This window comes from Lepidochelys kempii, chromosome 6, assembly GCF_965140285.1.
Source record: "Lepidochelys kempii isolate rLepKem1 chromosome 6, rLepKem1.hap1, whole genome shotgun sequence".
In the NCBI taxonomy this organism is placed as follows: Eukaryota; Metazoa; Chordata; order Testudines; family Cheloniidae; genus Lepidochelys; species Lepidochelys kempii.
In genome coordinates, this window is record NC_136385.1 from 50,628,049 (window position 1) to 50,650,825 (window position 22,777).

General features: G+C 39.9%; 1 protein-coding gene across 3 annotated transcripts in view; it reads left to right on the forward strand.

Annotated features, from left to right (window-relative positions):
- The first annotated feature begins 321 nt into the window (after positions 1-321).
- The window catches only part of ANO1 (anoctamin 1), a 116,702-nt gene continuing 94,246 nt past the window's right edge, over positions 322-22,777 (forward strand). For 2 of the 3 annotated variants that reach the window (XM_073350657.2, XM_073350658.2), the window contains exon 1: positions 438-723. In XM_073350657.2, coding sequence (XP_073206758.1) covers positions 666-723 — 58 coding nt within the window. In that variant the 5' untranslated portion in view covers positions 438-665. Of the gene's footprint in view, positions 371-437; positions 724-22,777 lie in introns of those variants that run through there. The other variant, XM_073350660.2, reaches the window with a different exon arrangement.

Sequence of the window (22,777 nt, forward strand, 5' to 3'; positions counted from 1 at the left end):
TCCGGCAGCTTAGGGTCCGCGTGTGCGTCGGTGAGCCCCGGATCCGGGAGAGGTTTGGACCATGTGGGAAGAGACGCTCCCCTCCGCCTGCTCCCGGCTGGATTTTCGTGCATAGTTCTGCACCCATCTGAGTCACGCGCGGGGACGGGGCGGGGGGGGGGGGTTCCCACTGCCTTATGTCTCCAGCGGACGCAGTTAGCGTGAGCGGACTCGGCGCAGAGCGCTGCTATTTAAAGTCAGTGCCTCTCTCTTCGCCAGGGGGGCTCCTCACGCAGCGGCTGCAGTAGCAGCAGCGATCAATTTAAACCTCCTGTGCCGGGCAGAGGCTGCATCTGTGACTCCTTGCAAGGGGAGCAGGGTCCGCTCTTTGGTGCGTTTTAAGCTGCTCTGTTTTCCAGGGCAATTTTGGGAATTTTCTTCTCTCTCTCTCTTTCAAATTTGGCTGCCTTCAATTCCAGGGATCCTACTTTTATTGTTAGTGGTGGTAGTAGGATTGCTTGCAAGTGTGCTGTGTGGCAACCTGCAGTAGCGGACTGGCTTCTTGTGCCCATTGAATGAGAGCCACCCCCCCCCCCCAAAAAAAGGCAAAGAGGAAGGATCCCTTCAAGTTCAAATATTCTTTTTGGTACTAATTTGCAGCTGAGCTTTCCAGGCTTGGATAAGAAATGGATAAGGATGAGCTTGACCTTCACAGAATCCCCCCAGAGGCACCTTGGGGGCCACGTAAGTGTTTATAGCAATGGGGGAAGGGGGGATGCAAAAGGTCTTAGAGTTTGGAGCTTGGGGATGTTGTTTAAGGGAACGTCATTTTACTCTAGTCTGGTAATTCTAAAGGAAAACCAGATTATCCAAATGCTTCCCCATCAGAAGTGCCATATTAAGGAACTTACTAGCAATTTTTATTTAATACTTTAAAATTCTAGGAGTAATATCCTACTTAGCAAAGTACTGGCAAAAATAAGTCTTTATTTTCTTCTAAAACATAAAACATGATCAGTCATAGCTGCCTAAATATAGCAATTGAAAGCTCAAGTCTTACAAAGCCAATCTACCCATGAAACACTGAAAAATGCAGTATGTGGTAATGATATATAAACAAATACTATTTCAATGAATTCACATTATAAAACCGAAGACAAACAAAGAAGGATTTAAATTGAAATGTCTTTCCGTGTGTGTATAAATGAGGTGTGCAGCTAATCAGTAATGTATTTGTTAAATAAGGTAATTTGTGTATCCCACTATTAATTAATGAGTGCAAACAGACATCTATCGATTGGAGAGTGAAAGTACATTCCTTGGGTGAGAACTTACTTAACATTTAGAACCAAAGAACAGATACCTTGGATGATATGGGGCACAGGGAGAGAATTTCCTTGGTTTCCCCATAGAAATAAATCATTGCCGTGTATATGTACATCTATATGCACACACACACAAAAAATTCACTTACTTCAACAGTTGGAAAACAAATGACACTATCAATGTTTATTGAATGAAATTTTCTCCTAGTTTAGAGGCTGTTAAACTCAGAATTGAGCTGCTAAGCAGGAACATACTGTAACACTTGATTATCCAGCTGAATTGTATACAAATGAAGTAAATTTAGAATGGCAACGTTTATAAATTCCATGCTTTACAATCAAAATTCCAAATCTAACTGTGTGCTGCTAAGAATAGCACGGGGAGCCCTTTCTTCACTCCCTTTTTTTGGATTCCCATGAAGACTGTTATCCTAAAGTCTGCGTATTAAACAGCCAAATATTTAACTGGAGTTCAGCCCATTTCTAAAAGTAACACTGTATGCTCATCAAATCTCAGACTAGCCAGAGTGTCTCAGGATAAAAAAGAAAAAAAACTTGTGGAAATAAACCTGACAGAAAACAGCTGGGTTTTATATCAAAATATTGCTCTTCCGCTGTCCATTAATTGCCCCCATGTTAACATATTTATAGTAGAAGAAGAGGTATAACTTCTTCATTTCAAAGTTGAACATGAAGGGGCACTCTGGAGGGAAAAAAAGCAGGAAAAACAGGGGAAGCTAAAGTGTTATTAAAGTACATCAAGAGTGAAATCAATATGAGGACCGATTAGTACTAAAAAAAAATACTATTTCTCATGAGGCAGGCAGCTATTTATCATAAGGCAATCAAAGTGATGGCCAAAAGAGCTCTGAGAAATTATAAATAATACTTTAGTGACATTCTCCATTTAATTTACTGATTCACCCATTAGCAGCATGAACTGAATGTACCCAATCCCATCAATATGAGCAGGGAACAATTTTTGGTCTCCCAAATACATCATTGCATTTCTATTGACAAGCCATCCAAAACGCTTCTTTTGAATGTTTATAAAAGTATAAGCCATCTAACTACACTGCAGAGCTGTAGATTGTCAGTTTACCTTGGGAACCTTTGCTCCCACTGAAAAATGATGTAGGACCTATTCCTGAAGTCTCTACTTGGTCCTTACTCAAGCAAAACTTCCACTGACTGTGGTTGCAATTTAGCCTGGAGTAAGGATTGAGGGACATGTTTTTAAAAAAACAGAAGAGAATGGGTAAACAAGAAAAAATCTGCAAAAATTGGTTGACTTATGCGAGACTATAGTCGAGCCTAAGTGTCATCAGTGCCCCTCTGCCACTGACTCATCAGAAGCCCCCTCCAGGAATTTTGGGCTTCATTGGTATCATGAAGGGGAAAGATCAAAGGGGATGAGTGTCCTCTGCTGTGTCATGGCCTCCCAAACGCCTAGGCATGTGATAGTGCGCGGCATTGCTAACAGGTTTCAGCATTCTCCTATGCTGTGGAGTTGCAAGTAGAGGTAGTGCTGGGGCTCCCTCTATAAAGGAGGCATGGGCAACATAGTGTCTGAAGGAACCATGCTGGCATGGGCAACATAGTGTCTGAAGGAACCATGCTGGCATAGGTAAGATGATACCTTGGGGAGCAGTTTGGTGGCAATGGGCATGAGGCTCAGTATATCTTTAGGACTGGAAGATGAGGTCTCCTGCAGAACTAGAATGGAAGCAAATCCCCACTTCCAAGTGAAGTTTAAACCTTCAACCCCTTCTTCCCCTCCCCCTTCCACCTGGGGTGAAATCTTGACCCTACTAAAGTCAATGGGAGTTTTGCCAGGGTTTCACCCCATACCCATTTCCCTCGCTCTCCCTCTAGAAGAGATTATTCAGCTCTGAATTGGAACTTCTAGAGCAGACCTATAGGTTTATTGTTTTTATTACATTTCTTCCCTTGATAACAACACTTGAGCTATTTCCACTACCAGTTAAAGTGATGAATTATCTCCAGCTAATAATTAATCAGTAGTGATAAGTGACTAACTAATAACCACTTTGATTTAATTAGACTTTCTCTTCCAGCTCTGCAGTCATTCATCTCATTAACTTTGTTTTAATTTGAAATAACTTATTCATTTATGGAGATGGGTACACGTTCAGCCTGAGCACCTCCAGCAGGTAGTTTTGATTCAGTGACAGTTCTTGCGGTCTGCAGCCAGATGTCTCACTCTGCTGAATAACTTGCGGTACAATATGTCTAGTCCTCCATAAGCCTGGCAGGCAGCAGAACAGTTCACCAGTCACTGCAAGGGGTTATGGAGAAAGTGAGTATCAGGAAATAAGTGACACAGCAGAGCTGGTAATGGGGTTAAGACCCAGCATGTTTACCACAACCAGAAGCTGCTATAGCTATGGTCTGTTACGCAACTGTAGTTATGAAATATGGAAGAAGGCTAGCCTGCCAAAACAGAAGGCAGAAGAGTCACCCTGGGAAGTGGGAGCATTTGTTGGCACCAAGAGGGGAAAAAATGTCCCTTTTAAATTGTATTATACCCCCTGGATTCTGATGAGAAAAGGAAATGCTGGGGACTCACTGTGAGTGAGGAGAGAGACTGTATTCAATCACTTTTCTTGGGGAATCTTAGCAGACATTGCAGATTTCAGGGCCTCATCCTGGTGCTGAATGCCCTCATCTCCCATTGGCTTCAAAGCACTGAGCACTTCTCAGGAACTGCTCAGCACCTTGGAATGACTGAGACTTTGGCAAGCTGCTTTCTGGTGCATTTATGGCAGCCTTCTTCACACATGGTTAGAGTAAACCCCAAAAGTAAATACAAGAGAGGCATTTAGCTCTAATTCATCCACCATCAGTAGGGGTATTTACCATACATTCTAAAAACAAAGCTAAGTATAACTCAAAAGCTTTTACAGCCTCATAATGTATATTCTGAGGTCTGAATCCTGTATGGTGCTGTGTATGCTGAAATCAATGAGAGATGAGGGTGTTGAGGAACTGTCTGGATTGGGCCTATATTGAATACATGGAATTGACCTCATACAAGGTGACAAAGCATTTCAAGAACTGTAGTCTTCAGAGTTCCATTTCATATGCAGTCACAGTTATTTTGTAGGTAAATAATAATCTATTATTTATTTTGACTCCAAGGGCATAAGCAGGCATATGTCACAATTTGTTTTTTTTTCCCCCTTGTGATAATGGCTAGGGTCATGACAATATACCTCTGGATATATAATATCTAACTGGATCTGCTTGGCTAGTGACCATATTATGTGAAATTGGTCTGCATACCGTAGGAGATTCCAGTAATAGCATGGATGGGAACAAGAGGAAAATGTGTATATGCAAATTTAAAATGATGAGCCCCAACCATGTTTGCCATAAACATTCTGCCTTTATAATTGGATCCTACAATCCACATGCAGGCAGCACTTACTTTGACTTTAAGAGTGGTTATATGCATGAAAGCATTGTATCTCCATCACTTGTAGAACACCTGTCACACTGACACCTTCAATACCCTAGTCATACTATTAAAAAGGCAGTCCTGTGCCAGCTGTTATACCAATGTGTTCTCTGAGAAATTCCTGCTATTTTTGGTTCTAAGTATAGGAAAATATTGCAATGTCTTAGCTGCTACTCTGAGATAATTTAAATAAAGGTAAGCTTTTTAACAGCAATCAAAATAGGTGGCTTGTAAGTTAGAGCCCTCTCATGCAAACTCTTATTCATGCAAATGGTCCTTGTAATATTTATACTCTGGGATTGTTAGTGCTGGTTAGGACTACTCGCATGTATATGGGTTTGCAGGTTCTAAGCCCTTAGAGTGCAACTCCCCAAGATGGAATTTGTCGCTTTTTAAATAATCTTTAAAGTTCCATAGATAGATAGATAGCTATCTTTACAGAGAATATCGCTGCTTTTTTTTTTTTTAAGAGGTTACAAGGGAACTTGTACAACATTTTTCTCCTAGGTCAGTTGCACAGCATAGATGCTTATTGGTCATATTATAATCCTGATACTAAGCCTTTTTACAGCACATTTCAAATTGCTTTACAAACATTTAAGGTATCATGTCAGCATCCTGTGAGGCTGGAAAATATTATCTCCATTTTACAGAAGGAAGGATTCAGGCAGAGAAATTCAGTGACTTAACTTTGGCTATAGAGCAAATTAGTTTGAGAACTGAGTTTAAAACTCAGGTGTTTCTGGATGCCAGGCCTGTGACCATTCCTGTCTGTACGCCAGGAAACTTGATCAGTATGCACCAGTATGTGCAAAATTCTCTCTCCTGTCCACACTACAGATATTTATTGCCTGTTCTGCACTCACTGATGTCAGTTGAAGTTCTGCTCATAGAACAAGCTCAGAATATGGTATAGAAATCTGCATGGCTGATGAGATCAAATAGCAAAATTCTGTCCAAGGAGAAGAGATTAAACTAATTTTAAAAGCACCCAGTTAATAATGACAGGAAAGGAAACGCATGGACAACTATTAAATTCACAAATACAAAATTCAGAACATGTTGCCTTGTATTAGGTAAATCACACAACCACTGTTCTGAGCCGGCTATCCTGAGCAGATACTTACTTAACGTTGGCCTTTTGATGCTGCTGAAGTAAGGATGAAAGACTTTTAGACTCTTGTCTTCACTGTATCCCTAAATATAAATAGCTTGCTCTAAAATATAATTTGTCCATGCCACCTTTTTCCATTGCTTTTATTTTTGGGGCAGTTTTACAGTTTACTTCAGTGGGATAAGATAGGGCCTTATTTAGGACTCTCAGGATTTGACTCCTTAACTTCAGTGGGGTTTGAAAGTGTTCAGCTCCTTACAGGATCTGGGCCTGCTTAGTGTGATCAATAACAGGAAGAAATTTATTCATTTATGTCTAGTCTGTCATATTGTTATATTATCTCTTCAAAATCTTGTTTCCCATCCCCTATATGTTTGTGTATAGTGACTGATTTTTAAACTTTTTTTTTTTCTGGACTGGCATGTAGAAATTCAAAGAACTTTGTGCCAACCTAGGGGGAAAATTATTGCAATATACAAAAGAAGGAAGTGTTTGTGCCAAAAGTCACTAAATTGACCCAAACTGATTTGTGGTACTGATGTCTTAAAAGGGAATTCTTCACGTGCATCTGTGTGCATACACTTTTCCACCCCTATTCTAGCACCAGAGCCACTGCAGGAAAAATTTCAGGGAGAGCAGCAGACCTAGTGGGTGTGTTTCACTGACTTGTGTGCATATGCTCCCTGACTTGATAGTGGCAGTGTATGCACGTGTACGTACACACACACACACACACACACAGTGTTATGAGTAGGAACAATCTGTTCATTGGGTTGCTGAGAGATGAACATTCAGGCATCCATTAAAACTGCTTTCTTGAACATGAGTATGGGCCCATTTGGTGGTTATGTGTGTGAGGGAGCTGAATAAGGCCATGTGTCCTCTGCTCTAATATTCAAGTGTGCACACTGCCAATATCAATTGAAGATGTGTATTGAATGGTTTGGGAAATCAGATGTGGCAGCAGTGAGAGGATAAGACTGAACAGACTATGTCAAAGCAAGCTCTGTCATGTACAGTGAAGCCCTGGTATAGTTCTACTTACTGGTAGAAATTATTACATTGCTGTATATATCTTGTGTTCACTGGCACAGAGTCTGAACCTGGTCTAAAGATGAAAAATGGTTCTCTATATGTAATATGCATTTCAGCATGTGGTCAGGCAAACCTCGTGCAGATGCTGGTATCTGAGTGCATATTGTGAATGTTCTTTTTGATGAATGACAAGTCAAGGTTTCTAAAAATAAACTAATGGTTTTTCCTTTTTTTATTTCCTGTGACTTAATATATTTTATTCAACCATATAATTACCAGGAGACTTAGTGTAACAGCTGAGTTACCAAGTTTGGATATGGAACTAAACTGTCTCACCATTTGCAGTGGGGGTAGAGGATTAGGATTAGGATCCTGGGTTTGTGATGTGTGTTGAGTATGGAAGGGGAGTGGATCCAGGGTTCTGCTTCAGGCTTCTTTCTAATACAGAATGTTCACATGTTTTATTTGTAGAATATTGGGAAATGCCCTCTCCTGTCCCTTTAGCACTGTGGAGATCGTTGGAAAGACCTTGTAAATAAATGCATCTGCACAATCAGCAAAAGAGAATCTAAGAAATCTATTAAGGTCTGTTAATTACTAAAATAATTAAGCGTGAGGGAGCTTCCAATTAACTATTCCCTCAACACCACTCCTAATACTGAGCAGGCTATAGTCCAAAATAACAATTACTTCCACTTCATTAAGTCAAGCAAAATTTTTTTTACATAATTTAAGCTTCCTAGCACATACTCTCAGTTCATCATCTTGCTGATAAGCCCATAATCTTGCATTCAAATAGGTCTGAAGATATATGCATTTCATTCAGATTTTAAGTAAGCGAAGAGTCCACCTTTTTGTGGGGATTATCTACTAAAATATCGGGATCTTCTAACCTATACAAATCATAAGTTACTATCTTGTTTCTGTGTCCTTGGAAAATATAGGGCCCAATCTAAAATATGCCTGGATGTCAATGGGGAATTGAGGGAGTACATCTCTTTAGAGGAGACTTGGAGCACTTCCCAGGATCAGGTCCATACAGTACCCTGTATATCCAGTGCAAAAGCAAACCTTATAGAGTATACTATATATCTCTCAAAAAGGTACATCTTTAGGCAGTATAATGTATGCCTGATATAAGGGCTTGTCTTATAGGATATGCTGTATGGACAATGGATGGGGAGGGCTTACTGAAGTCCACTATGCATTGTATTAATAAAAATGGAATGACCGAATTGACTAGAGACATGACTGGGTAGTAATAAAACCTCCCTTCAATATGATAGGTAGAGTTCTCAGGGCTGCTGTGTCCAGACAAGTGATTAAAGAAATTTAGACCATAACAATATACTGTACATGTTTCTAAGTGATCTCTACTCCTTGACCTTGTGTGTATTATAAGATTAAAATAAGAATTTTCTCTTTTCCCATTCCATGTATTCCTTTTCTGGGCTTATGAGATACAGGCTCTTAAATTTTTGGTACGTACAGTATGTACTATGTCTGTGCATTCTAATCCACACTACTAGCATTTCTTTATAGCCTCTGTTTGCAAATATATTTTGTATGAAAGATGGTTTCCTTTTTGTCCTTTTGGGAGCCATAACATGTTTAGCTTTATCCACACCTGTGCTTAGAATTACTGTTGCACTGTTTGCTGAAAACTAGAATTTCTGTTAATGTCAGTATATAGGGTCTTGTGAAAGGCATCCAAATCATAGATTCTGAATGTCTAGATGATGAAATGAAATAAAAGTTTGAAAGTTGGACCAGGGGGAAAAAAAGTTAGTTTTATCTTTGGATCCATGCTTGTGTCTTCCATTTTCTTCAATGAAAGACACCTATAAACACTGGCAGAATTAAGCCCTAATCATTTTAATTCAGTGTATTGGGATTGCAGGTTTCCAGGGACGTGGAATTCAATGATCTAAAAGTAGAATCTTATTAGTAGGTGACCTGAATTCTGTCTGAACAGTTTTCTAGGTCCTCTGCTGATCACAGGGAAGCAGATTTGAAATATTATTTCACCTTTACAGTCATTATCAATAATGATATTTGGCAGGCAGTTGAGCCTGGGCTAAAATGCATTTCAGAATGAAAGCTCAGTTTAAGGCATGCCTTGGAGACTGACTTAAACCAAACAACAAAGACAAGAAATTCAGTATTATAACTGAAACCCTGAGAAAGGTTCAGCTATTGTGCCATGGTGTTGTACAGGAGATTCAGGCTTTCCAAACACAGAAATGTATTACATATCTGAGCTATAGTACCTAAGGACATTCTCATACTCAGTAAATTCTCTTTTAAGGTGGGTGAGGAGGCTAGATTGAGGTCCAAGGATTAAACACTGATATGTAACATTAATCTGAATAATCCTGTTGAGGTGGGTTTATAATGGAATAAATCTTTTGTACTTCTATAGCACCTTCCAACTGCAGATATCAAAGAACAAACCATAATGAGCTTGCAATGGGGTTGCACAGATGTACCTGAGGGCATGATTTGGAGAAAATAGGTGTCGCACAGGTCTTACTGAGAGTATGATTTGGCTTGCCAACCCTTTATTACGCATGATTATGATGAGGAGAGGACTTGACTTTCGGATTTGAATTTGTTGGGCTGGCAGTTGAGGGCAAAACCTTTTTCCTTCCAACCTGAGTAAATTTGAAATGGAGTCAATGAGAGATAATAAAACATGGAACTACATAGTGGCATTTTTGCAAAGTAGGCTGCTGCAAATTGCAGTGGAGGAGACCAAAACAGCATATTTCTGCTCTGAATCAGGGGAGTGCAATGATCGTGTTAAGCCATCTTTGCAACCCCACTTCTGAGCTGCTCCAGGTGTTCCTCAGCTACAGCTCAGGATCTGGGCCTAAAGTTACCATGCTACACTCATTAGTTTGGCTGTCTGCTTCAAAGAGATCATTGGCTGATCAGCACATTTAGAAAATATGGCTTCATTTTAGGTCCATATTAGTTTCCTCTCAGAGCAAATATGGTCTCAAACTAGGGTTACGATAATAACTGATAATAATGCTAACATCAACTGGAAGAAAAACTGTGCCTTAAAAATACCATTTCAAATGATCATGTAAAAAGTATTTTTTCTTCATGCTGGTCCAGTAAATAAGTTTATGATAGACGTATGAATCTTCAAAAAGGGAGAAAAAAATCACTGCCAGAATATAAATGATTCGTTGGATGACAGAAAGCAGAACCTCTACAGCCTGCCAATGGAAAAGCAGAACCCTTTTTCACACTGTAGACTTTTAAAATTTTATAATAATACCTGCTGCATGAATATAAGCCTTCCACGTTAGTTGTTTTTAAATGGTAGGTACATTAATTTCATTTTAATCTTTCTCCTTTCAGCAGCTTGCTAATAATCCTTCTGCTAAAGAAGCTAGGCTCTTGTTTCCAAAATATAATTTTTTTTTACTTTTCTATTAAAATGAATGAAGCCTCTTTTTTGAGTCAGTTTCTCTGTCTTGCAATGTATTTTTCCAGAATAGTTTATCTAAGGCTAGTCTTGAAAGTTTTTGAGTCTAATCAGGCAAAGCACTTAAGCAAGTGCTTTAATTTTAAGCATGTGAGTAGTCCCAATGATCACTTTTGGTGAAAAACAAGGTGGTCAAGTGGCTGAAGGCCTGATCTGCAGATGCTAAGCAGCCTCCATTTATAACCACCTTCAGTTAGGGTTGCCAATCCTCCAGGATTGTCCTGGAGTTTCCAGGAATTAAAGATTAATCTTTAATTAAAGATTAATGTCATGTGATGAAACCTTCAGGAATATGTCCAACCAAAACTGGCAACCCTACTTTCAGTAAAAATTTAATTTGCATAGTACTTTCCAAGATGTTCTCAGCACCCACCACTAGCATAGCCTAAACTGAAACACAGGGACACTACTCTTTCTTTTAACTACTGAGACATATTACAAGTTAGAGTCTGCATCCCTTTCTCAGGAATATTTTTAATTATGTCAGTGCGTGTTTAGTCTGAGTAAGAAGTGTGGGATCAGTCCACTCTTCCTTAAAGACCCAATCCTGTGAGGTGCTGAGCATCCTGGATTCCAGTTAAATTACAAAGGAGCCTGTTCTACCTCCAATTTAAGACAGTGAGAGTTTTGCCATTGACTTCACTTCTGGAGCAGAAACACAGGTCTAATTGGAGTTAAAAGTCCACTAACTCACAGGATCTAGCACTAAATCTTTATAGCAATGTCCAGTCAAAGCAGTCCTGGAGGGCCAGATACTGGTTTTGGTATGTTCACATAATTCACCTGAAAGCAGTAAAGATCTAGTCATGCAACTGGCTCTCTCCAGACAGACCCCAACACATAGTAAAGTCTGGGGCCCAGAACTGCCCATGCAGAATCAACTGCAGAATTTAAGCTTGGAAGTTTTTGCAGGTTGGAAAAAACACAGATCTATTTAAACGTCTATTAAAAATAATAGTTAAAACAAATGCATTCTGTGTATAAACTGCCTGTGGCTCAATACTAATCAACTGAAGAATATTCAAATTGAAAAATAATCAGTTCTCCTAGTCATACTTTTTCAGAGGGGTGACACATCCAAACACATTGAGGTTCAGTTTCAGCTCAAAACACTGGACAAATTTCAGCCCTTACCAAATGTAATCCCCTTGCCCTTTTGTTTCTCAGCGGATTTTGGAACAGAATGTTTACATCTTGCCTCCTCTCTGTGTGGCTGCTTCTATTATTACTGTCTTTTTTAGGAATAGGGTTTAAGACATAAAAAAGATGAAAATACAGGAGATAAAACAGAGACAGAAGTGGAGGGGGAAGGAGACACTTTAAAATAAACTCTGCGCTGGAAGTTTGCATTCTGTCCGGAACCTGAATTAGTTTTGGAGCAGCCTCATTATTTTTAATATCTATTTCCCCACTTGACTCTTCTGTCAGCTTTTTCCTTATTTATCATCTAAGTGACCCCTGAGGGGACACTTGTGAAAGAAATCTAATCTGTAGTGAAGGACAAAAATGCAGCTTTTGTTAAACTGCAAATGACTTGATAAGTTGGCAAAACCAAACATTTTTGAATTCCCATAAGAATTTGAAAATACATCTGGTTCTTCTTCCCCCCCAAATAATGCTGCATTGTTGTGGGGATAGGGAAGATGGAAGCAAAAAGGATGGGGTGGGGAGATATTGTCCCAGTAAAACTCAGGTTGAGCCAATTTTTGGGTGGTTGCCACCTCTTTCCACTTCCGGTGGTTGAGCAAATGCAGATAGGTTTGTAGCAGTCTAAGGGGCGGGGGCTAGGGGGGAACAGTTTCTCCCACTGGTTCACATGAACTGCTCTGAACTGGAACAGATGTGGATGTACAGAACTATCTGCTTACAGCAACCATTCCATTTATAACTGCAATTTTCTATTCAGGTCTTTATCATTTTAACTTATTTTGTGCTTCCACATTCTGTTCCAAAAACCACATAATAAAATAGCCCCAATTGGGTGGGTTTTCAACGTGCATTCAAAACTGTTGGAAATGTTATTCTTTGCATGACTTTACAAGAGCAAGACTTTTCTGTTCAATGCTTTATTGGTAATAGTGATAGTCTGAGGCAGTTTTCATTTTGGGTCTGGAGCCTGTGTAAGTTGGGTTCAGAATGCTGGCTCAGGATCAAACTAGGGCTACTCTGGCTTCAGATTCAAGAGTGCTAAAAGCTCACAAAATGTTCCTTACAATATTTAATCTCAAACTGGTCCTTTCATAAAACATATCTTTTAGGGGCCAATGTTCAAACTAGATGTAGAAAATAGATCCCTTCTTGGTTTGGATGAAAAACCTAACCAGATCAGTAATGACCAATTCAGATCCAGGGATTCAAATCCAGTTCCCCTGAAATTCAGGCCTCTGTGTGGATGGTGGTTCAGATTAGCTCCTACATTGTTAAACTCTTCATTAATAAAATTCAGCATTGAATGCTTTCCATTCCATCTTACATAAGAACACAAGAATGGCCATAGTGGGTAAGACCAGTAGTCCATCTAGCCCCATATCCTGTCTTCTGACAGTGGACGGTGCAAGATGCTTTAGAAGGAGTGAACAGAACAAGGCAATTTATCAAGTGATCCGTCCCCTGTTATCCAGTCCCAGCTTCTAGTAGTTAGTGGCCTAGGGACATCTATATCATGAGGATGTCTCTTTGACCATCTTGGCTAATAGTCATTTTGGACCTATCTGCCATGAACGTATGTAATTATTTGTTAACAGAGTTATATTTTTGGCCTTCACAACATCCTCTGGCAATGAGTTCCACAGGTTGGCTGTGCACCCTGTGAAGAAGCAGTTTATGTTTGTTTTAAACCTGCTGCTTGTTAATTTCATTGTGTGACCCCTGGGTTTGTGTATTATCTGAAGGAGTAAATGACATTTTTTCTCCACACCATTCATGATTTTATAGACTTCTATCATATTCCCCCCCCTCCCCCCCCGAGTCATCTCTTTTCTAAGCTGAATACTCCAAGTCTTTTTACTCTTTCCTCATATGGAAGCTGTTCCTTACCCCTAATCATTTTTGTTGCCCTTCTCTGCTTTTTTCCAATTCTAATATATTTTTTTTGAGATGGGGTGACCAGAACTGCACACAGTATTCAAGTTGTGGGTGTACCAGGATTCTATATAGCAACATTATATTTTCTGTCTTCTCTATTCCTTTCCTAACATTCTGTTAGCTTTTTTGCTGATGCTGAACAATGAGGAGATGTTTTCAGAGATCTATCCAGGATGATTCCAAGATCTTTCTTGAGTGGTAGCAGCTAATTTAGAGCCCATCATTTTGTATGTATAGTTGGATTATGTTTTCCAACATGCACTGCGTTTATTAGCATTGACTTTCATCTGCCATTTTCTTGCCCAGTCACCCAGTTTTGTGAGATCCCTTTGAAACTCTTCAGAGTATGCTTTGGAGTTAACTATCTTGAGTAATTGTGTATTATCTGCAAACTTTGCCACCTCACTGTTTACCCCTTTTTCCAGATCATGTATGAATATGTTGAACATCTCTGGTCCCAGTACAGATCCTTGGGGAACCCTGATATTTACCTCTCTCTGCTGTGAAAGTCCATTTATTCCTACCCTTTGTTTCCTATCTTTTAACCAGTTACTAATTCATGAGAGTACTTTCCCTCTTATCCCATGACTCTTTAAGTTGCATAAAAGCCTTTGGTGAGGGACCTTGTCAAAGGCTTTCTGAAAGTCCAAGTACACTATATCAACTGAATCACCCTTGTCTACATGTTTATTTGACACCCCCGCCCCCAAAGAATTCTGATAGATTGGTGAGGCATGATTTCCCTTTACAAAAGCTGTGTTGACTCTTCCCCCAACGTATTGTGTTTATCTATGTGTCTGATCATTCTGTTCTTTGCTATAGTTTCAACCAATTTGCCTGGTACTGAATTTAGGCTTACTAGGCTATAATTGCCAGTATCACCTCTGGAACCTTTTAAAAAATTGGCGTTACATTAGCTATCCTCCAGTCATCTGGTACAGAGGCTGGTTTAAGTGATAGGTTACATACCAAAGTTAGTAGTTCTGCAATTTCATATTTGAGATCCTTCAGAACTTTTAGGTGAATACCATCTGGTATTTATCAACTTGTTCCAAAACACTGACACCTCAATTTGGGACAGTTCCTCACATTTGCCACCTAAAAAGAATGGCCCAGGTGTGGGAATCTCCCTCTCATCGTCACAATTAAGTCTCATAACATTTCAGTGTAGTACGTAGTTAAATGTTCTGACTCCTGCTGACTGAGCTGCAAAGAGGTTAAGGGACATGCCCACAGTTGCAGAAGGAATCAGTGGTAATGTTGGCTTTAGAATACAGAAGTTACTTACCCCCAGTCCTGTGCTCAGTATACCAGACCACACTGCCTTTATTACAAAATTACTTTAGTGGTCAATTTTTTCAGAATGACTTTGTTTGTTTGAGTATCAGGGGACTGTGCTTGTCAAATTTGTTTTAGCTCTCCACTTTCAGCCTTAATACAGCAAACAAATTCCCCCTAAGTTCAGAGACCGATGTCTCTGAGGTGTCTGGCTATAGGAAAGGTGCTCTCATAATAAAAGTTATCACCCCCTGGGATTCAGGCTAGGGTCATGCTTTCAAAGCTGTCCATTTGAAGTGAGAGGTTTTTTGCTTCCCGTATTATGGTATTGACTAATATGCACTTATGGGAATCCTTATGCATGCTGTATTCTCATACTATTCAGTGGGAGTTTGGTATAGTAAAGAACTGCGGGATCAGATAGCAGGTTGGCAAGTTTTGATGAAAAGGAAGAAGGAGCACCTCCCTTTCATATGCTGACATTTTGTTTGTACAGAAGGAAGTTCTGTAGTCCATTTAAATCCCATCTGCCCAATGTATGTAGCTTGCTATATTTTTATTTTACTTATTTTAATTCCCATTAGGAGTTTTGCATGACAAGAAGCCACAGGAGTTCAGCTTTAAGTGCTTTTCTAATGCCTTTGAATATGTTCATGATTACATCGTCTGTTGATGCCACTAGAAGAGTCCTTGTTTAGCCCCTGAATTGAAAGATTTTCCTCCTAAATAACTGTACTTTCCCTGCACCATCCATTCTAAGCTTTCACACTTGCTAGATATGCGTGTAACCTATGAAATTCAGGTGCAGGGTGGTGTGCAGATTTCAAACATTTCCAAAGTTGAGGAAGCTTGGATTTGGAATTCAAGTTTCATATATTACATAGACATAGGATCTAACTGCAAAATTCAGGTCAAGGCTTAGCTCTGGATATCCAAAGTTCATTGGTGTTTGGACTGGGGCCATCTCTAGTTTGTTCATTCTTTTTCTTGAGCCTGTTACCCTGAATTGTTCTGTCCCCTCTACAATTTGTGATTTATAATTGCCTGATAAAATATTGTCAAGTTCTAGCTTTTATTTAAAGAATATCTAATGTAGGCAACTTAGTATACAATTGTTTGATGGGTCAATTCCACCTTTGTTTGCATTAGCCGGTCCCTGTTGACTTTATCCTTTAAGCAGAAGTAATCTTAGGTAGTCTGGTTTTAGTCTATGACTTTGCTATTTTGTGTTCAGAGTAAACAAAGGCTATAACCCCAAGTGGGTAGAATTACATGGGGGAAAGGAGTGTTCTTTCCTTCAACAAATAAATCAGCTCCTTCTACAATGCAAGAGTATATACCAGTGTAACAGGGTGTGTATAGTAAGCATAAGCAGACATACTAATAGAGGGGAAATCTCTGACAAGTTTTACGTATGTCCCCTGTTCAAGTGAAGTCTTTTAGCAGACAGGTCTGTCACATTTATTCCCTAATAACTTTTGACAATAGGCAGACATTACCACAGAGTTTATTTTAAGGAAGATTGTTTAATTCTGCATCTTGGGTTTTTTTCTGGTTACTTTTCCTTTTTTTTTTTTCATACAAAGAATCTGGTCATTTATTGAGTTTGAGGTATGGTTATATTTGGGAAGGAAGCAATAGACACAGAGAACTGCTGGACTATATCTGAGGTGTCTGGCTATAGGAAAGGTGCTCTTAGCTCCCATGATTTCTGCAGACATAATTCCCACTGAAGTGAATGGGAGCTTTGTATACTCCAGTGACTGTAGAATCTGAAGCTGTATCCAGGAATGATTTTATATTCCTGAGTTATCTGTTGGTCAGCGGGCAGGGAAAGTAAGACACAATTTTCTTGTACAAGGGAGGAATAGAGTGTTGGTTAGAACCAAGCATCCCTACAAGAGCTCCAATTCACCTTGTTTGCAATGCTCTTACAGTTGCAATCCCCAGACTCTTCTGAGCAGAGATTGAAAATTATGTGGAAATATGCCAAACTGTGTGTCAGAACAGGCCACTTTGTTCTTTGGAGCAAAGGAAATTGAAGCTAGGTTTCCAAAGAGAGATGCTAATCCATTTTGTGTCTTAGCACTGTAAACCTGGGTCTGTGGGACCTGGGCTTGTGGACTTGGTGTTTCCAAGTCCATGCTGGAGTGTCCATATGGCATTGTAAACCTGGGCGTACAATTTCTGGACCTGGGTCTCACAGCTAACATGTACATACTGTATTATGCAGACCTTCTGACTCAAGTTTGCTGCTTGAGCTCATTGCACTGCAAAATGAGAGGCCTTGAACCTCAGTTAGAGGGACTCTGACCCACCCCCCCCAGCAGGGTCCTAGGACCTGAGTGCTTGCTGACCCGAGTCAGACTGATTTTGAGTGTGAATGGAAGGGGGGCTTGAGCTCAAACCTGAGTCAGAGCTCGGGTTTAGTGTGCAATGTAGAAAACAGACACAGATATTCATTGCTTTATGTCTCTACATTTACTGCTGCAGTCTCTCCACAACAGTAAACTCTAGGCTGAGCAGCTCCTGAGAGGCACTGAGTGCCCTCCACTCCCCTAGCTTCCCACGGTCAGAGGGCACCCAGATGGAACAATGAGTCAGTATTAGGCAGCTGTGCAACATGCATCTGATCTGATTAATGTATTCTGGGGAAAGCAGGGCTGCCTCACTTGGGAGAATGATCAAGGATTCAGGAACAGGAGGAAGATAAGATTTCATTTGGGAATTGCACAAAAGAGACAGTCCATCCTGAGAGGCTCAGCTGGGAAGAAGGGTCTGGGAGGCGTTTAAAGGGCTTTGGGTGGGATTACAATTTTGGTGAATCATGGTTACATTTTACAGAGTGTATAAATAGTAATACTGCAGTACAGATGTATACAACACTTTGCAGTAATAAAAATACTCCAAAGAACATATATTCTAAGGATGAACACAGAATAGTACAATTACTACAAGAACTTGAAAGGCAAGTTGCATTTGGATGTTAATACAAGAATATGGAATTATGATAATGGATTAGACCACTGGTCCATCTAGTCCAGTATCATGTCTGCAACGTCGGCCAGTACCAGATGCTTGAGAAGAGGTGTAGGAAGGTGTAGCAGCAGGCAGGTATGGCATGGGATGACTTGACCCAATGGAAGTTTCCTCCCAGCCCCAATAGATAAAGCATAGCTAAACCTCAAAGCATTAGGGTTTTATATTCCTTCTAAAACTCATGTATGGTTTTGTAGTATTTCCTGTTACAACTTTGTATATTCTTTTTATCCATATAAATGTCTAATACCTTTTGGAAATCTGCTAAGCTCTTGGACTCAGTTAATATTTTGTGGCAATGAGTTCCATAGGCTAAAGCACATTCTGTTAATAAGTATTTCTTTTTATCAAGTTTCCCTTTGCACCTTCCAGTTTCATTTAATGTCCCCATGGACATTCAACAGGTGGTGGGTGGGGGGTTAGGAGTGATTTTAAAGGAGCTTAGTGAATATTGATTTGGAAGCTGGTTCATTGCCAGCTTCTGTAATTGGAAGAAGACATGGCGGCCAGACTGTCAGCTGATATAAATCAGAGTAGCTTCACTGAAGGCCATCTATACCATTTGAGGATGTGGCCTAGAGTCAAGAGTGGGCAAGGGGAGTAGTGATAAGGAGGGAGGCTAGGGTAATGATGTGAGGATCAAACAAGATTTTTGTGACATTATAATATAAAAATTACTCAGTATTGTGGTAGTACAAAAGTAACAAATGTTCATTTGGATTTCTGTTGCTAGGGATTTGCTTTGCTTTGTTGTATAGCAGCAAACTAAGGAATTTAGTTTGAACATGCACAAAAGGAAAAGAGGGAAAAGATTAACATTTAAAACTCAAAACTTCAAGTAAATCTTCACTTAGTAAACTCCTATATTCTCTTTCACTTAGTCTTTTAAAGGGAAAAATCCTGCCTTCTAAGTTTTTCACATCCTCTCCAAATGTTCCTGTTGGAGGGGAAAAGTCAGCTTTACGTGGTAGTGCTCAGAGTTTGTGTTAAAGTTTGAGCCTGTGTTTTCTCAACACAAAAGAAGACATATGCTCATAAAGAGGGAGAGCAAAGAAAACCAAAAGAAAATGTGCTGGCAGTCACTTAATGTTTGCATGTCAGTTACTGGAAAACTGTGGGCAGAACAGGTGTCAAGGTTCCTTCCCCACTCTGAACTCTAGGGTACAGATGTGGGGACCTGCATGAAAGACCCCCTAAGCTTATTCTTACCAGCTTAGGTAAAAACTTCCCCAAGGTACAAACTTTGCCTTGTCCTTGAACCATATACTGCCACCACTAAGCGTTTTTAAACAAAGAACAGGGAAAGAGCCCACTTGGAGACATCTTCCTCCAAAATATCCCCCCAAGCCCTACACCCCCTTTCCTGGGGAAGGCTTGATAAAAATCCTCACCAACTGGTACAGGTGAACACAGACCCAAGCCCTTGGATCTTAAGAACAATGAAAAATCAATCAGGTTCTTAAAAGAAGAATTTTAATTAAAAGGTAAAAGAATCACCTCTGTAAAATCAGGATGGTAAATACCTTATAGGGTAATCAGATTCAAAACAGAGAATCCCTCTAGGCAAAACCTTAAGTTACAAAAAGACACAAAAACAGGAATATACATTCCATCAAGCACAGCTTATTTTACCAGCCATTAAACAAAAGGAAATCTAACGCATTTCTAGCTAGATTACTTACAACTTAACAGGAGTTGTAAGGCTGCATTCCTGATCCCAGGGGGAGGGATAGCTCAGTGGTTTGAGCATTGGCCTGCTAAACCCAGTGTTGTGAGTTCAATCCTTGAGGGGGCCGTTTAGGGATCTGGGGCAAAAATTGGGGATTGGTCCTGCTTCAAGCAGGGGGGTTGGACTAGATGATCTCCTGAGGTCCCTTCCAAGCCTAACCTTCTATGATTCTATGATCTGTTCCTGGCAAAAGCATCACACAGACAGACAACCCCTTTGTTCCGCGCCCCCTCCAGATTTGAAAGTATCTTGTCCCCTCATTGGTCATTTTGGGTCAGGTGCCAGCGAGGTTGTCTTAGCTTCTTAACCCTTTACAGGTGAAAGGGTTTTGCCTCTGGCCAGGAGGGATTTTATAGCACTGTATACAGAAAGGTGGTTACCCTTCTGTCAAGGTTCCTCCCCCACTCTGAACTCTAGGGTACAGATGTGGGGACCTGCATGAAAAACCTCCTAAGCTTATCTTTACCAGCTTAGGTCAAAACTTCCCCAAGGTACAAAATATTCCACCCGTTGTCCTTGGACTGGCCGCTACCACCACCAAACTAATACTGGTTACTGGGGAAGAGCTTTTTGGACGCGTCCTTCCCCCCAAAATACTTCCCAAAACCTTGCACCCCACTTCCTGGACAAGGTTTGGTAAAAAGCCTCACCAATTTGCCTAGGTGACTACAGACCCAGACCCTTGGATCTTAAGAACACTGAACAATCCTCCCAACACTTGCACCCCCCCTTTCCTGGGAAATGTTGGATAAAAAGCCTCACCAATTTGCATAGGTGACCACAGACCCAAACCCTTGGATCTGAGAACAATGAAAAAGCATTCAGTTTTCTTACAAGAAGACTTTTAATAAAAATAGAAGTAAATAGAAATAAAGAAATCCCCCCTGTAAAATCAGGATGGTAGATATCTTACAGGGTAATTAGATTCAAAAACATAGAGAACCCCTCTAGGCAAAACCTTAAGTTACAAAAAGGATACACAGACAGAAATAGTTATTCTATTCAGCACAATTCTTTTCTCAGCCATTTAAAGAAATCATAATCTAACACATACCTAGCTAGATTACTTACTAAAAGTTCTAAGACTCCATTCCTGGTCTATCCCCGGTAAAGACCCAGCATACAGACAGACACAGACCCTTTGTTTCTCTCCCTCCTCCCAGCTTTTGAAAGTATCTTGTCTCCTCATTGGTCATTTTGGTCAGGTGCCAGCGAGGTTACCTTTAGCTTCTTAACCCTTTACAGGTGAGAGGAGCTTTCTCCTGGCCAGGAGGGATTTCAAAGGGGTTTACCCTTCCCTTTATATTTATGACGCCTTCCCTTTATATTTATGACAGCAGGGCACATGGAATCACTTTAGCATGCCAACCTGATCACAGCAAAGTGTTGTAAGGTTAGATTTGTGCTGGCTTGCTGATCTTGACTCTGGTTAGACAGAAGTTAAACAGAGAAAAATAGGAGAAATAAGGTGATGCAGAAACTGACATGCTGTAGAGGGACTAGCAGGAGCCTTTGTTCACCCCTTGTGGAGATGATGCTCTTCTTGTCTAGACTGATCAGAACATTTTTTTCAGGATCAGGAAAAAGGTCCAGTGATGTGGTAATTGCCCAAGTACCAGCCTGTAATGGTAATGATGTCCTTGGTGTGCTTTAAATTCTCTGCAATATTAATTTATTAAATGCTTTAGGGAATAAAATGTTAAAGGGGTACCAACATTGGTCAGTCAAAAGAGCTGTCCTGTCATCTGCATATGGACATTCCCTTTCATTTTATGACAGTTCTAGTCTGGTCTAACAGTCTTGTAACTTCACTAAGAGCTTTGGAAAACCCTTTATCAACCATTTGTCGGTCAAAGATTAAAGTGACTTTCCACTTCAGAGAAATTAAGGTTTTAATTCACTCCAAAATCCAGCAAAACAGTGGATAAAGCATAGGGTGGGTAGGGGTCTAGGTACACATGCAATCAGAATGGAGACAAGAGCAGAGCTGTAGATACCTTACATGCTCAAAAGATTCAGCTGAATGCACAGAGCTGGGGAAGCCAATGCAGAGAGATATAAGCATACTAGCATAGGCTAGTAAACCTACCAGCATTTTAAAATAGTGCCAGAGCTGGGATATAAATTTATTTGTGACATCACTGACACTTTCTTCAGTCTCTGGCCTCTCTCACCCTTCCTCAATGATACCTCTCTCCTGCTACCTCCTCCTGTAAATTATTTTACACTAATAACAATATACATAACACGTAACATTAACATACTACAAACTGTTACTGCACTAGTACTGTGCTAGAGTGGAAAAGAAAAGCTTATTATGTAAATCCTAAATATAGTGCTTTACAAGGGAATGGCTTGTAGTCTATTTGTTTTTACCCTTCTGTTATTCACATGAAAAGAAAACCATGTAATGATCTCTCTGGTGTAAATGAAGTTGATAGTCCTCAAAAGATGTTTTATGGTGTGTAAGGGGAGATTCCTGTGAGAGGCTGTTAGTGAGAACAAGCCAAACAGGAGGCATGAAAGGAGGAATCAGAGGCAGCAATATTACAAATGCACAAGTCATTGAAGTCATTAAGCATTTTACAAAAGTTCAGTGTGGAGAGAAGTTGCTAAAATTGGGAGTTTGCAACATAGAATCAAGGAGTTCTCAGTAGATGCTAAATGAACAGAGAAAGATCCATGTGATCTTACTGAATTTAAAAGATAAATAGAAAGAGGGAAGCTCTCCACAGTACTATTCTGTGTTCTTGCACCTTCAAAATCTTTGGGCCTTATTTCATAAAATATTATGGAGTATTTACAGAAATGGTGCAAAAATGTTGCAGATACAGTATGGTAAGTTCTATTCACTTTTAAGCCTTACTATGGAATACTGTAATGGCTTTTGTGTTAACAGGTAACTAACAAAAATTACAGGATCACCTTCAGATGGAAAACTTCAGACTTCTGTCTTGTTCTGAGTGATACATTCTCTTATTCACCCCAGCATGTGTACATATTCCATTATCCAGGATGTGGTAAAAACATTTTGGAAATGGCTTTATAAAAGTACTTCCACCTCTGTTTTCCCTTGATACCAACAGCTATTGCACCCCTGAAAAGAAAATTTCTAAAAACTAATTAATGTACCTGTAAGGTAAGAGAGTGTTAAGTTAATGTTTGTAATGTAAGTGTTCAAATTTTATGCACTATTTGCTTAGATGGCCTTAGA